Genomic DNA, 12,262 nt, shown 5'->3' with positions numbered 1-12,262 from the left:
TCACTTTCTATTTGCCAGGAGGTGATGGGACCAGTGGTCATGATCTTAGTTTTTTTTTTTTAGTGTTGAGCTTTAGACCATTTTTTTCGCTCTCCTCTTTCACCCTCATTAAGAGGATCTTTAATTCCTCCTCACTGTCTGCCATCAGAGTGGTATCATCTGCCTATCTGAGATTGTTGATATTTCTTCAGCAATCTTAATTCCACCTTGGGATTCATCCAGTCCAGCCTTTCATAAGATGTATTCTGCATATAAGTTAAATAAACAGGGAGACAATAAACAACCTTGTCTTACTCCTTTCCCAATTTTGAACCAGTTGTTATATATCCAGTTCTAACTGTTGCTTCCTGTCCCACATAGAGATTTCTCAGGAGATAGATAAGGTGGTCAGGCACTCCCATTTCTTTAAGAATTTGCCATAGTTTGCTGTAGTCCACACAATCAAAGGCCTTTGCATAGTCAATGAAGCAGAAACAGATATTTTTCTGGAACTCTTTAGCTTTCTCCATAATCCAGCACATGTTAGCAATTTGGTCTCTAGTTCCTCTGCCCCTTTGAAATCCAGCTTGTACTTCTGCGAGTTCTCAGTCCACATACTGCTGAAGCCTGCCTTGTAGGATTTTGAGCAAAACCTTGCTAGTGTGTGGAATGAGTGCAATTGTATGGTGGTTGGACCATTCTTTCTCAGTGCCCTTCTTTGGGATTGGGATGTTGCTGATCTTTTCCAAGCTTCTGGCCTATTGAGTGTAGTCCCTTAACAGCATCATCTTTTAAGATTTTAAATAGTTTGACTGGAATGCCATCACCTCCACTGGCCTTGTTGTTTGCCATGCTTTCTAAGGCCTACTTGACTTCACTCTCTAGGATGTCTGGCTCAGGGTCAGCAACCACACTATCTGGGTTGTCCGGGACATCCAAATCTTTCTGGTATAATTCTTCTGTGTATTCTTGCCACCTCTTCTTGATGTCTTCTGCTTCTGTTAGGTCCCTACTATTTTTGTCCTTTATCATGTCCATCTTTGCACAAAATGTTCCTTGGATATCTCCAATTTTCTTGAACAGATCCCTGGTTTTTCCCTTTCTCTTATTTTTCTCAACCTTTTTGCACTTCATTTAAGAAGGCCCTCTTGTCTCTCCTTGCTGTTCTCCTTGATATCTCCTTTGCATTTTCTTTCCCTTCTCTTCTCTGCTATTTGTAAGGCCTCGTTGGACAGCCACTTTTCTTTCCTGCATTTCCTTTTCTTTGGGATGGTTTTTATTGCTGCCTCCTGTACAATGTTACAAGCCTCCATCCATAGTTCTTCAGGCACTCTGTCCACCAAATCTAGTTCCTTAAATCTGTTCTTCACTTCCGCTGTGTATTCATAGGGGACTTGGTTTAGATTATACCTGACTAGCCCAGTGGTTTTTCCTACTTTCTAACTTCAGTTATGGTGAGTAGTCAGGAGCTAAGCAAAATAGTTTCTAGACAGAGTGGATTTTTATTTGTAGGTTAAGCAAGAGGGATTGGTGATGCCCATTAGGATTACGGCAGAGTTTTCCTAGGAACCCCTCTGTAGGAGTCTAGCTAGTTTACAAGAAGCCATGTATAAGACTAACTGCTTTTTATTATTCATAATCTTTTGTGTGTCCAAGTGCACTTCTTCAGATGAGAAGAGTGACTGCATCTCAGGCAGGGGTGGCAGACTTTACAACTGTTGGAAACTAGACCTTGAAACAGGGAGTGATTATTTCTGTTGCAGTGGTGGTGATTGGCCTCTGACTGGTGACAAAAGTTCAGATGATTAAATTAGTACATATGATGACACAGGAAACCATTGTCTTTGAGAGTGTGTGTTGAAGCTTCTGGTGTATTCCTGCTCAATAGCTTCCCTTTGGAATCTCACTTTGCTTTGTTGTTGTTCAAGGACTCTAGCTCTGTGATTAGAGACAGACTGTCTAGAAAGGGTGAAGTATTTGATTTTTTGCGTATTATAAGAAATAGAGTAGAGGTGATCGTCATGTTCTGTTTTTCATTCATTACACCAGGTTTTTGAAGTACGATGCCTTCCAGATATGTTGGACTACTACTGCATAATGTGAAAGTTAGTTCAGTGCATTTAGAGCAAGGGTCTCCAAACTTTTGACCGTGAGGGCCACACTGGATATTTTCAACATTTTTGAGCGCCGAAGGAACAGGAATGTGTGTGCATGCCCACATGCACCCCCACCCACCTGGACACACGGATGCCCACATGCACACACCCCAGAACCACCCCCTGCACATGTGCACACAAGCATACACGCCCGCCCACTCACACATACATAGAACGGATCAGACAAAACCATAAGGCGGGTGGAAAGTGGCCTGCAGACCATCGTTTGAAGACCCCTGATATAGAGGATGTGAGATTTGGGAAAACTGATGCAGATATTTTGCATGTACAGCTACTAATGCTCTTGTTTGGTTAACTAGGACAAGTGGAATGCTTCTGCAGAAGCTGTCCCAGCCTGTTTCTATGTGGACAACCGTATTCCTTTGAATGGCAGCCAGACCTGTTCATTTTACAGAAGCCATCCTCAGCTAAACTACGGATTCCTTTTCCCACCAAGTAAATCAGTTCCTTTCACATTTATAAGCAAATTTATTGGGAAGCACAGCAAAAGAATGGGAGTTTTTGCTGTAATAGAAAGTTTACATATTTTAAAAATGAATGAAAAAGCTTGTTTTATACTTAAATGTTAAGTGTTAGCGATAATAAGTCTGCATAGAAAATGAATAATGGATTTTGATGAATTTTTTTACAGCTTATGAATTAAATATGTTACATTTTATGATTGACAGATAGTTAAATAATAAAGCCCTTCAATGCATACTTTACATTTTAAATTCGTGTACAAGAGGTAGTAGAATTTAAATATAATACATTCACAGAAGGGTCCACTGGGAATCGTACATGACCATTAAAATGGTTAGATTGTTCCACAGTGTGCACAAAAAGGGCAATTGGTTTCATCTTTATTGGCGGGGGTTAATTGATAAATTAAGTGTGATGCCATCTACAGATAGTGGTGCTTTTGGAAAATTCTGACATTTAAAAGTTGCTATTTTCTGTATCGGTTTCTAAAAGAAATCTGTATGTTGGCCTTTTCATAAACCCATATGCCCTTTCTCATAGGCATTTCCATATATGGAATGTTTAGGTCACTTCCTTCCTTTGTTCATATCAGCGTTGGCACAGGTTCATCCCAGTTCCTATGGAACTTTGGATTCTGTTTTTCAGAGAGACATATACTCTATCACAGTGGTTTCCAACCTTGGGTCCCCAGATGTTCTTAGACTGCTGCTCCCAGAAATCCTTGCCAGCACAGCTAGTGGTGAAGGCTTCTGGGAACTGCAGTCCAAGAACATCTGGGGACCCAAGGTTGGGAACTATTGCTCTATCATAATAAAGAACACCTAACTGCATTGAAGTCAAAGTCTGAGATCCTTAGTATTGTTAACCAGAAGCTGAGATATTCAGGATGCTTCTAAATGGGTAATTTGACAACATTGTATGTCCCAATAGATCTTTCTTCAAAGCTTGAAAACATAACTTTTTTGAGGTTAAAACTCCTTCAGATGCTGTATTAAAAAAAAAAGTCAAACTCCTGAAAGTCTCCAGCGGGACATGTGCTGTGTAATACAAAGGGGCTGCTGTTTGAGAAACATATGCCCAAATTTTGCAGAATGTGTTATCTCTTTGGAACTGAAGCAGTATGTTTAATATTCACTTTTAGTTGATTTCATCTCATTCAAATTTAATCTTTGAAATGTGACTAGTTACTTTTGTAATAAATGGTTTATACATGTTCCATTTCTAGATGGGATAAAAGACGAAAGAAACAGTAAATATGATGGATTTTTTTCAAGCAATATTGTACCAATGTATCCTGCTTTTCAAGGTAATGGTCCATTATTTCTTTCCCTTTTACAAAAAAGATGCAAATGAATAAATAATGCTGGCACTTAGGCTATGTCCACACTGGTGGTTTTCTCTGGCATTGGATGGACATTGTAGTGACATGTGTTGGAGAGTAAGTCACTGCAAACAACTAGTTACTTGCAATGAATTCCTTTCTTTACATTGAAAATGTAACTACATTACTTATATGTCTAAATGCTTACTTCTTAAAGACTACTGTCTGCTTCAGATAATGAACCTTTTGCCAGCATACACAGCCCATTCTCTCCTTCCTTTCCGCAAGCTACGTTATTAGATAACAAAACAACCAAATTGATAATAGATTCCCATATTATCTGAAGTAGGACATTATTGTTATCGCTTCTGAAAAATTTGAAACCTAGTTGCTTCTGACAGAGATCATAGTTTCATGCCCAGAACAAAATGGCAAATTGGGTACTTAAGAGAGTTCCTAGTTTAATAATGTTTCTCACGAATGTGTGCATAGAAGTTTCATTCATCCCTTGCCATAATGAAGATGGTTTCGATAACTCTACTTTGACTTTTCTGATTACTGAGAATGATTGTACTAGTTAGGAGTGGAATTTAAGTCTGTCTTCCTGGAAAAACATGAACATTGTTTTGTCTTTATTCTTTTTCTCCAGATTAAACTGGAACATATTTGTAGAAAAATATTTACACGTAAAAAAGCAATGCAGTGATTTTTAAATGCAAACTTGAAGGGATGGTTTTATGCTTATGAAATGTTTACTTGATGTAGATTGTATCTCGAGTCTTGTAGCTAAAAGGCCAGTCTAGGAAGGGTTCCACCTTTGGCATTCTGCTGCTCTCAGAGTTACATAATTGTTGCTGAGTTTATTTTCATATTTTTTAAAGCAGGAATGGCCAATCTCTGCAGGTCCTGGGAAGACACACACTCATTCCTGAATCTTGGAAATCTTGGAGGGCTGTACATGCTCTTGCTAACACCAACCCCACCCCGTTTCTACTGAAAAAGTCCTCTTGCACCCTCCAGTGGCCAATTTTGTAAAAATAAAAACACCTCTGGGAGATGCGTGTGTGCTGGAGGTCTCAGGGTGCTGATGGTTGCATTTCAGCCACAAAGGCCTGCATTGGCCCATTACCTACCCCTATTTCAAAGGGATGCTGTAAACTTTGACCTTAACTGGGATCTTGGCCAGGGCAGTGTCTTCCAGTGAGGATGCACACATTTCTGTAATGGACCCAGAAATGATGTTGCCTCTGAAAGAGTACCAGGTCCATTCCAGAAATACACAAGAGTGTTGGTCCAAAGCAGTCATTATTACCTTGATATAACATGATTCTCAGGATACAAATCATGGGCAAGTTTAGACAAGGATTTCCTCCCAAGTGGCCTCAATCCATATACTCTGAGGCCAGCAGCAGGTCAGTGGTGGGACTCTTTGTAGGCCCTAAGTGTCCAGCTTGTAGCCTTCTTACTGCTTGATTTTAGCATGCAGCAGGTGCATTCATTCCATACAAATCTGTTTTGAAAAGAAGCAAGTCAGTTTCCAATGGTAATAGGGGAATATAAAAGGATACATTCTGATCCAGACCTTTTTCTGTGAAAAGGCACTGAATTTCCAGATTTTCTTTTAAATGTACATTTTGCTTCCAGCAATATGGAACTATTTCAGTGCTGTCCTACTGCCAACGTACACTTCAGCAAGAAATGGTGTAAATGTAATCACTGGTCCCGTATTTGATCGTGACTACAATGGTGTGTACGATACTCTTGAGGAAATGAAAAGGTAGGTATATATCAATGTTAACTTGTTTTCTAGAACAGTATTAGATTTTAAATGACTTCCTAACCAAAGCTGAAAGCCAATATTAAGCCACAACTAGTAGGCTCATTAAATCTGTGGGAACGTGGTGGATCAATGTCTATGTAAGTTCCACTGATTCAGTGGCATTCCTCTAGTTGCATCCCTGCAAAGGGATCAAAGCACTGCAGGATCGCTTTAATGCCTGCTTTCCCTTCCACTTGTTTTTGTTCTCCTCCTCAGCTTACTTCCGTGTATAAGACGATCTTCAATTTTTAGTGTAAGGATTTTAAACAAAAGTATAGTCTTATACACGGAAAAATACAATATACTAAAATTGGATTGGCAATCTTCAGCTGTTCAGGTCCCATGCTTGCTCATCCCTGGACCTGGACAGCTGCTTCTGTGACCCACAGCCAGAAACATTTTTCTTACAAAACTTGAGGGACTACTGAAAGAGCTCCTTTGTACTCTAAATAGCTGAAATTTTTTTAAAAAAATTAAAAATGGGAATTGGTGAATACGTGCTAGACAGCCTATGCGAAAGTAATGTAAACATCATTAAAATTGTCTCTGGATATATGACAGCAAATATTTGAGGAGTAGATAAAGCCATTATGAAAAGAAGATGAGAGCAATTTCACTTACTGGTCTAACTGAGAACCTGAAAAAATTACTTTGCTGAAGCCCAATTCCCAGCTGGCACGGTCCTAGGCTGAGGTATTCTGGGAATTGTAGCTAAAAAAAAATAACATTGTTCCTACTTGAAAATTAATTAATTAATTAATTAATTAATTAATTAATTAATTAATTAATTAATTAATTTATTTATTTATTTATTTATTTATTTATTTATTTATTTATTTATTTATTTATTTATGTGTTTGTTTGTTTGTTTGTTTGTTTGTTTGTTTAATTTTATTTATATCCCACCTAGGTGGCTTACAACGTAACAACATACAATAGGGGTATATATAAAAACGATTTTTACATAATAGAAGACATTTGAACAAAATAGGACAAACAATGAAGAAGTGGAGAAAAAGGGGAGATCAGGAATTGGCTGGGGGGAAGGCCTGCCGAAACATCCAAGTTTTTAGTTGATTTTTAAATATACCTAGCGAGGGAGCCACGCGAATCTCAGGGGGTAGATTATTCCAGAGGCGAGGAGCCACCGCTGAAAAGGCCCGATTTCTTGTCTTTTCCTTCCGGGCCTCCCTCGGCGTTAGGCTCCTCAGCCTCACCTCCTGGCTCGCACGAGTGACACGGGTAGATTTTGGTGGGGGTTAATCATAGCGGGGAAAAAAAAATCTAATTCAAACGAATTTCCACAAATACAGGTATCGTTTTCCCCCATGCACAGAAGGTGATGAAATTGTGCCTATGGCAATGGTGTTATTAGTGCCCTACTTTGTTAGGCATTTGTGCTACATATTTTTATAATGCTTTGGTACGGCTAGCAATAGAGACTTCTTTACCAACATCATGGGACTTGGGAAAGCACCATAAATTTCAAACATGCACAGATACATAATATTTTTCATAAATACATAATATTATGCATTAATGTTCATTTATCATTTCATCTGCAATAATATTTACATTCGTTCACAGGTGACCTGTGTCTATCAGATTGCTCCTGATATTTCATATGTGGTTTTCAACACTGTCCACTTAGCTAACACTCTGAAAACTGCAATAGATTTCCTTCAAAATGAGCAAAGAAAACATTATAATAGACAGCCCACCTGCAGAAAAATGTTAATCCCTTGCCCAAGTCAGCTGATGTTCTCTTGGTTTTGTAACAGGAGATATCAAGAGATGTGACACACACATCTCCTGTACAACTCCTTTCAGGAAAGGATTTTAAATTTTTTTAATGGGGCAGCTTTTGTAGATTTATCTACCATGCTATTGCAGTATTTTGACCAAAATTCTTTTGGCTTTTTTATGCCAGCATAGCTTCTAGTAATGAATTGCTACAAGTTATTTGACACAACTCCGGGAGGCAGTGGAAGATAGGAGGGCCTGGCGTGCTCTGGTCCATGGGGTCACAAAGAGTCAGACACAACTAAACAACTAAACAACAACAACAACAAAGTCAACATAAACATGGTGTTGTGTGCTGAGTTGCATGAAGAACACAGCAGATAAGTGTCTCTGGTAACCTTGTGACTTGTGGCTGTTCACTTCCAAAACCTATATTGCTTGTGTTATACTCACAGGCATAACTAATAGGTTTTTTCACTATAAAAACAGGGGTTTTATAGTTTTAAATTATAAAACCTTATAAGATAAAATCTAAAATTTTGGTGTGTTTTTAACATTTCAGACTTGCAAAAGGTTCAGAAGTCCCAATTCCAACTCACTACTTCATTATTTTGACAAGTTGCAAAAATGTTTCCCAGAGTCCTTTGCAATGTGAAGGATCCCTTGATGTTGTATCTTACATTGTACCTCACAAAGAAGACAATGATGAAAGCTGTGCAGTGAGTAATTCTGCCTTTATTCATATATAAAACAAGTACACAAGCGTATATCCAACCCAGGTGTATATGTAATATTTCCTCTCATGTTACGTAGTATTCATAGTTTTCTGTAGAGCAGACCTGGGCAAAGTGCGGCCTGAGGGCCACATATGGCCCGCGAGCCACTCCTGTCCAGCCCGCGGACAGTTTTGAACATCAAAACCATTTATAGCTTTTTGTCTAAAGTTGCTAAGTTGCTTTTCTTTAACATACTGCAAAAAAACCTCTTTAGTATTTGTGAAGATTAACAAGTTTAAAATAAAAACAATCATAACATCACTGTTTCATTTTATTTTTAAGTAAAGTTGGTTCGGCCCCCGAACACAGTTCAGATTTTTCATGTGGCCCCCCTATAGAGATTAATTGCCCACCCCTGCTGTAGAGGTATGCTTGTTTGTATTTCTGGCCTGCAGTCCCTTGGGAGTTGTAGTCCAAAAAGACAAATATGGGCACTTCTCTATTAGCTGCAAGATGCAATTTTCTATTAGCTGCAAGATTCTAGTTCTTGTAGACATAAAAAGAAACAGGAAAGTTGCAATGGATTGTGAAAGCTTTGAAACAGGAGGCATGAACCTTCGGTGTTCTGCGTGGCTCTTCATAAAAGTCTTGCAAATATAAACCAGTGTGAATTGTTTTTATAGTTTGTATTTATTTATTTATTATTTAAATTTATATCCCGCACCATCTGGCAACCAAGCCACTCTGGTCGGCTAACAACAATATGGGGGGGGGGAATATTAAAAACACGATAAAAATAAATTGATTCATGACAGATAGGGGAATTAAAACAGATGGCAGTAAAGATAGTAAAAAGGGTGATGGAATGGTTGGCAAAAAGCATGGTAGAAAGGGAGGGCAAGATCCTAGTGCTCTGGGAAAGCCTGGCGGAAGAGCCAGCTCTTCAATGCTCTTTTGAATCCATCCAACAAGGGTGCTAGGTGGATCTCAAGAGGCAGGTTGTTCCACAGGTTGGGGGTCAACCATCAAGAAGGCCCAGTTTCTTGTTCTTTCCCTCCGGGCCTCCATTGGGGTCAAGGCCCTCAATCACCCTGCCTGTGAAGAATGAATATTATGGACAGATCTGGTTGGAGCAGGCGTTCTAATAAGTACCTAGGTCATCATAACCTTGAAGCTGATGCGGAAATGAACCAGTAATCAATGAAGGGCAGCCAGAGTGGGGAAGATGTGCTGGAATTTCTTCACCCCAGTTATTAACCTGGTCACCAAGTTCTGGACCAGTTGAAGTCCCTGCATCAGTCTCAAGGGTAGCCCCACATAGGGAGCACTGCAGTAGTCTATTCTTGAGATTACGAGGGCATGAATCAGCATCATGAGTGCCCCCACATCTAGATAGGGACACAGCTGGGCAATCCTCTAAAGATGGAAATGGACTGCCCAGACCACAGATGCCACCTGGGTTTCCATGGTGATATCCGGGTTCAGGCAGTTGCCCAAGCTGTGAACCTCACTCTTTGTGGAAAGAGTCACCCCCCCCAAAGGAGAGGAAGTTTCCCAACCCACTGACACCAGGGCCGCCCACATGCAAGATTTCCGTCTTATCTGGATTCAACCTCAGTCTATTTGCCCTCATCCACAATTCATTATTTATTTCTATAGTAAAATTTTTATTTTATTTTGTTTAACCCAGAGTTAACACATTTCTGGTCTTGGGTTACACTATATGTCCTGTCACTATAGAAAGAAATATTATGTCATGGTTATTCATATTTCTCTCTCCTTCCCCAGCTGTGCTTTAGCCAATTCGTATATATTTTTCTTTCTCAAAGAGGGACCTAATGGCCTGCTTTTCCCCTGCCATTCATACCATTAGTGATTGTAACAGTAAAAAAACAAAACAACTCTCCATGCAGCTCTGAGCTAAGGTGGAACTACTAGCCCTACCCCCCATGGAAGGAGGAGCCACTTAGGCATTGCCCATTATCAGGATAATGGCAGAGTGCCAAACGACAGTTGACAGTCCCAAAGATAGCCATTCATTTTATGCAGGGCATCGAACATTGATTTGGATTGCAGCTCTTGCATGGAAAGAGATTATCTAATCCTCCCCACCCGCTACCACACAATCCACTCAACAAAGATCATCCTCAGAAACTGCTCTTAGCAATTCATTGGTAGGATTCTTCGAGCACTGGATAAATGTATACGTTCTAAATGTGAGGAAGGAGAATGGAGAAGAGCGCACTACCTTCATACATTCATTCCCATTGTTATTATCCTGTTCATGGATGCTCTCACCATTTCTCAGTATCCTGGAAAATCATAACTTTGAAATGTTCTCTCATTCCCCCATGGTAGAAAGTGACTGCACCTTATGCACTGCCACCTTCCATATGCATGGTGGATGGATCAGGGTGGAGATGTTTTTGCTTCTCACAGGTAGAGCTTATTGAACTGCTGGATACCTGAAGAGAGCTAGTGTCTATTTTGTTTGGCTCCCCATGCTCTTTGAAATAGATGACTTATTTCCCAATCAATGATGAGAACCTTTCTGTTGGTTGATGCTTCTATAAAGGAAATCACATGTCAATTGCTGCTCATCAATTGATGATTGTGTTCACAGACACTCGCCCAATAGTGTAGCTGGTCAGATGCACAGGAATGCAATTAGTGTATTTTTAATGAATGGCAATTTGGCACTGATACTTACGGGATTTTTCGTTTATGGAAATATAAATTCTGGCCATTGGCTTTTTTGTATAGACCACTGAGTATATCATCCCACTAACACAGTACCTCTGTAGCAGACTTCTAAATTCTTGTTTCTTGCTTCCAACAGACCGGCAAACCTGAATCCTTGTGGGTTGAAGAGAGAATGCAGTTTCATACAGCAAGAGTCCGAGATGTAGAACTGCTTACAGGACTTAGCTTTTTCCATGATAGAAAACAGCCTGTAACTGATATTTTACAGTTAAAAACATACTTGCCAACTTTTGACCAGGCCTGATTTTTAATTATTGTACCCTGTTGGATTTATGTACATGAAACCAGAGACTATATTACAGAAAGAAATGCTTTTCAAACATGCTAAAAGGGTTCCTGAGTATGTTTGATCACAATGCAAGCTCGAAGGAATCTGTGCCACAATTGTATCTCAGGGACATAAATTATGAACCAAGTATAACAGAGGTGAGCTGTTTTTCTCAGCCTTATTATCCACATGAACACAGTAGATGGTTTGTATCTGGTTGTTAAAGCCAATATACCAGGATTACATGAACAGACGCACATGTGAATCAATATGTCTTTTGATCTATGTTACAATGCACCAGAGTTATTTTGTCTTTTTATACAGTGAAAAATGTTCACTTTTGTTAATCCACTAAGTGGCATGTATATTTCAGAAAATTACAAATAATATAAAGACTGTATAAAATATTGCCATGTTTGGATGTTTTTTTCTATTCTGTACTGGATGTTTAATAAATTCAATTTAATTTATGGTGTATTTCTTTCTATATTTAAAATAATAGAATATGTAAATTATAGCATCCTGGATATTTAAATACTCTCTGAGGGTTTCTAAAAAGCTGTAATCAGAAGGCTTCTTTTTGTTTTATTTTGATTTGTTGATGACACACCTGTAGACTCAGAGAGACAACCTTCCTTTAAGTTCTTGTGGCTACATATACAGCTATAATACTTTCCGAAGACCTCACCTGGTGTAATGAAGCTGATTCTTTGATCAGAGTAGTTCAGGACCATTCTGTTACATAACAGAGATAATGCACATATAAGTGAACAAACAGTAATTATTATTCAGATAAAGCAAATCAACATTCTACAAAACAATTCTAAAAATGAGAAACAGCCCAAACAAATAACTATAACTTTTAAACATGGTCTTAGATCAGCACCAGATTTGGCACACTAGGAGCAGACCGTCTGTTGTTGCTCTGTGCAAAATTCGATGACATTTGGTCAAATAGTTTGAGAGTTAAGATTTTTTAAGTATAGATGTGATTTATCCCTCAGTTCAAATGTA

The 12,262-nt window shown here is 39.0% G+C and overlaps 1 protein-coding gene across 1 annotated transcript in view; it reads left to right on the top strand.

Annotated features, from left to right (window-relative positions):
- The window catches only part of ENPP1 (ectonucleotide pyrophosphatase/phosphodiesterase 1), a 59,319-nt gene extending 47,601 nt beyond the window's left edge, over positions 1-11,718 (top strand). Inside the window, exons 21-25 of the mRNA XM_020815547.3 lie at positions 2,456-2,591; positions 3,844-3,924; positions 5,584-5,716; positions 8,064-8,220; positions 11,057-11,718. Coding sequence (XP_020671206.3) covers positions 2,456-2,591; positions 3,844-3,924; positions 5,584-5,716; positions 8,064-8,220; positions 11,057-11,224 — 675 coding nt within the window. The 3' untranslated portion in view covers positions 11,225-11,718. The remainder of the gene's footprint in view (positions 1-2,455; positions 2,592-3,843; positions 3,925-5,583; positions 5,717-8,063; positions 8,221-11,056) is intronic.
- Positions 11,719-12,262: the final 544 nt, after the last annotated feature.

The sequence above is a fragment of the Pogona vitticeps genome, chromosome 1 (genome assembly GCF_051106095.1).
Source record: "Pogona vitticeps strain Pit_001003342236 chromosome 1, PviZW2.1, whole genome shotgun sequence".
NCBI lineage: Eukaryota > Metazoa > Chordata > Lepidosauria > Squamata > Agamidae > Pogona > Pogona vitticeps.
The sequence above is the reverse complement of the archived record's forward strand: the minus strand, read 5'-3'. Positions and strand labels throughout refer to the sequence as shown.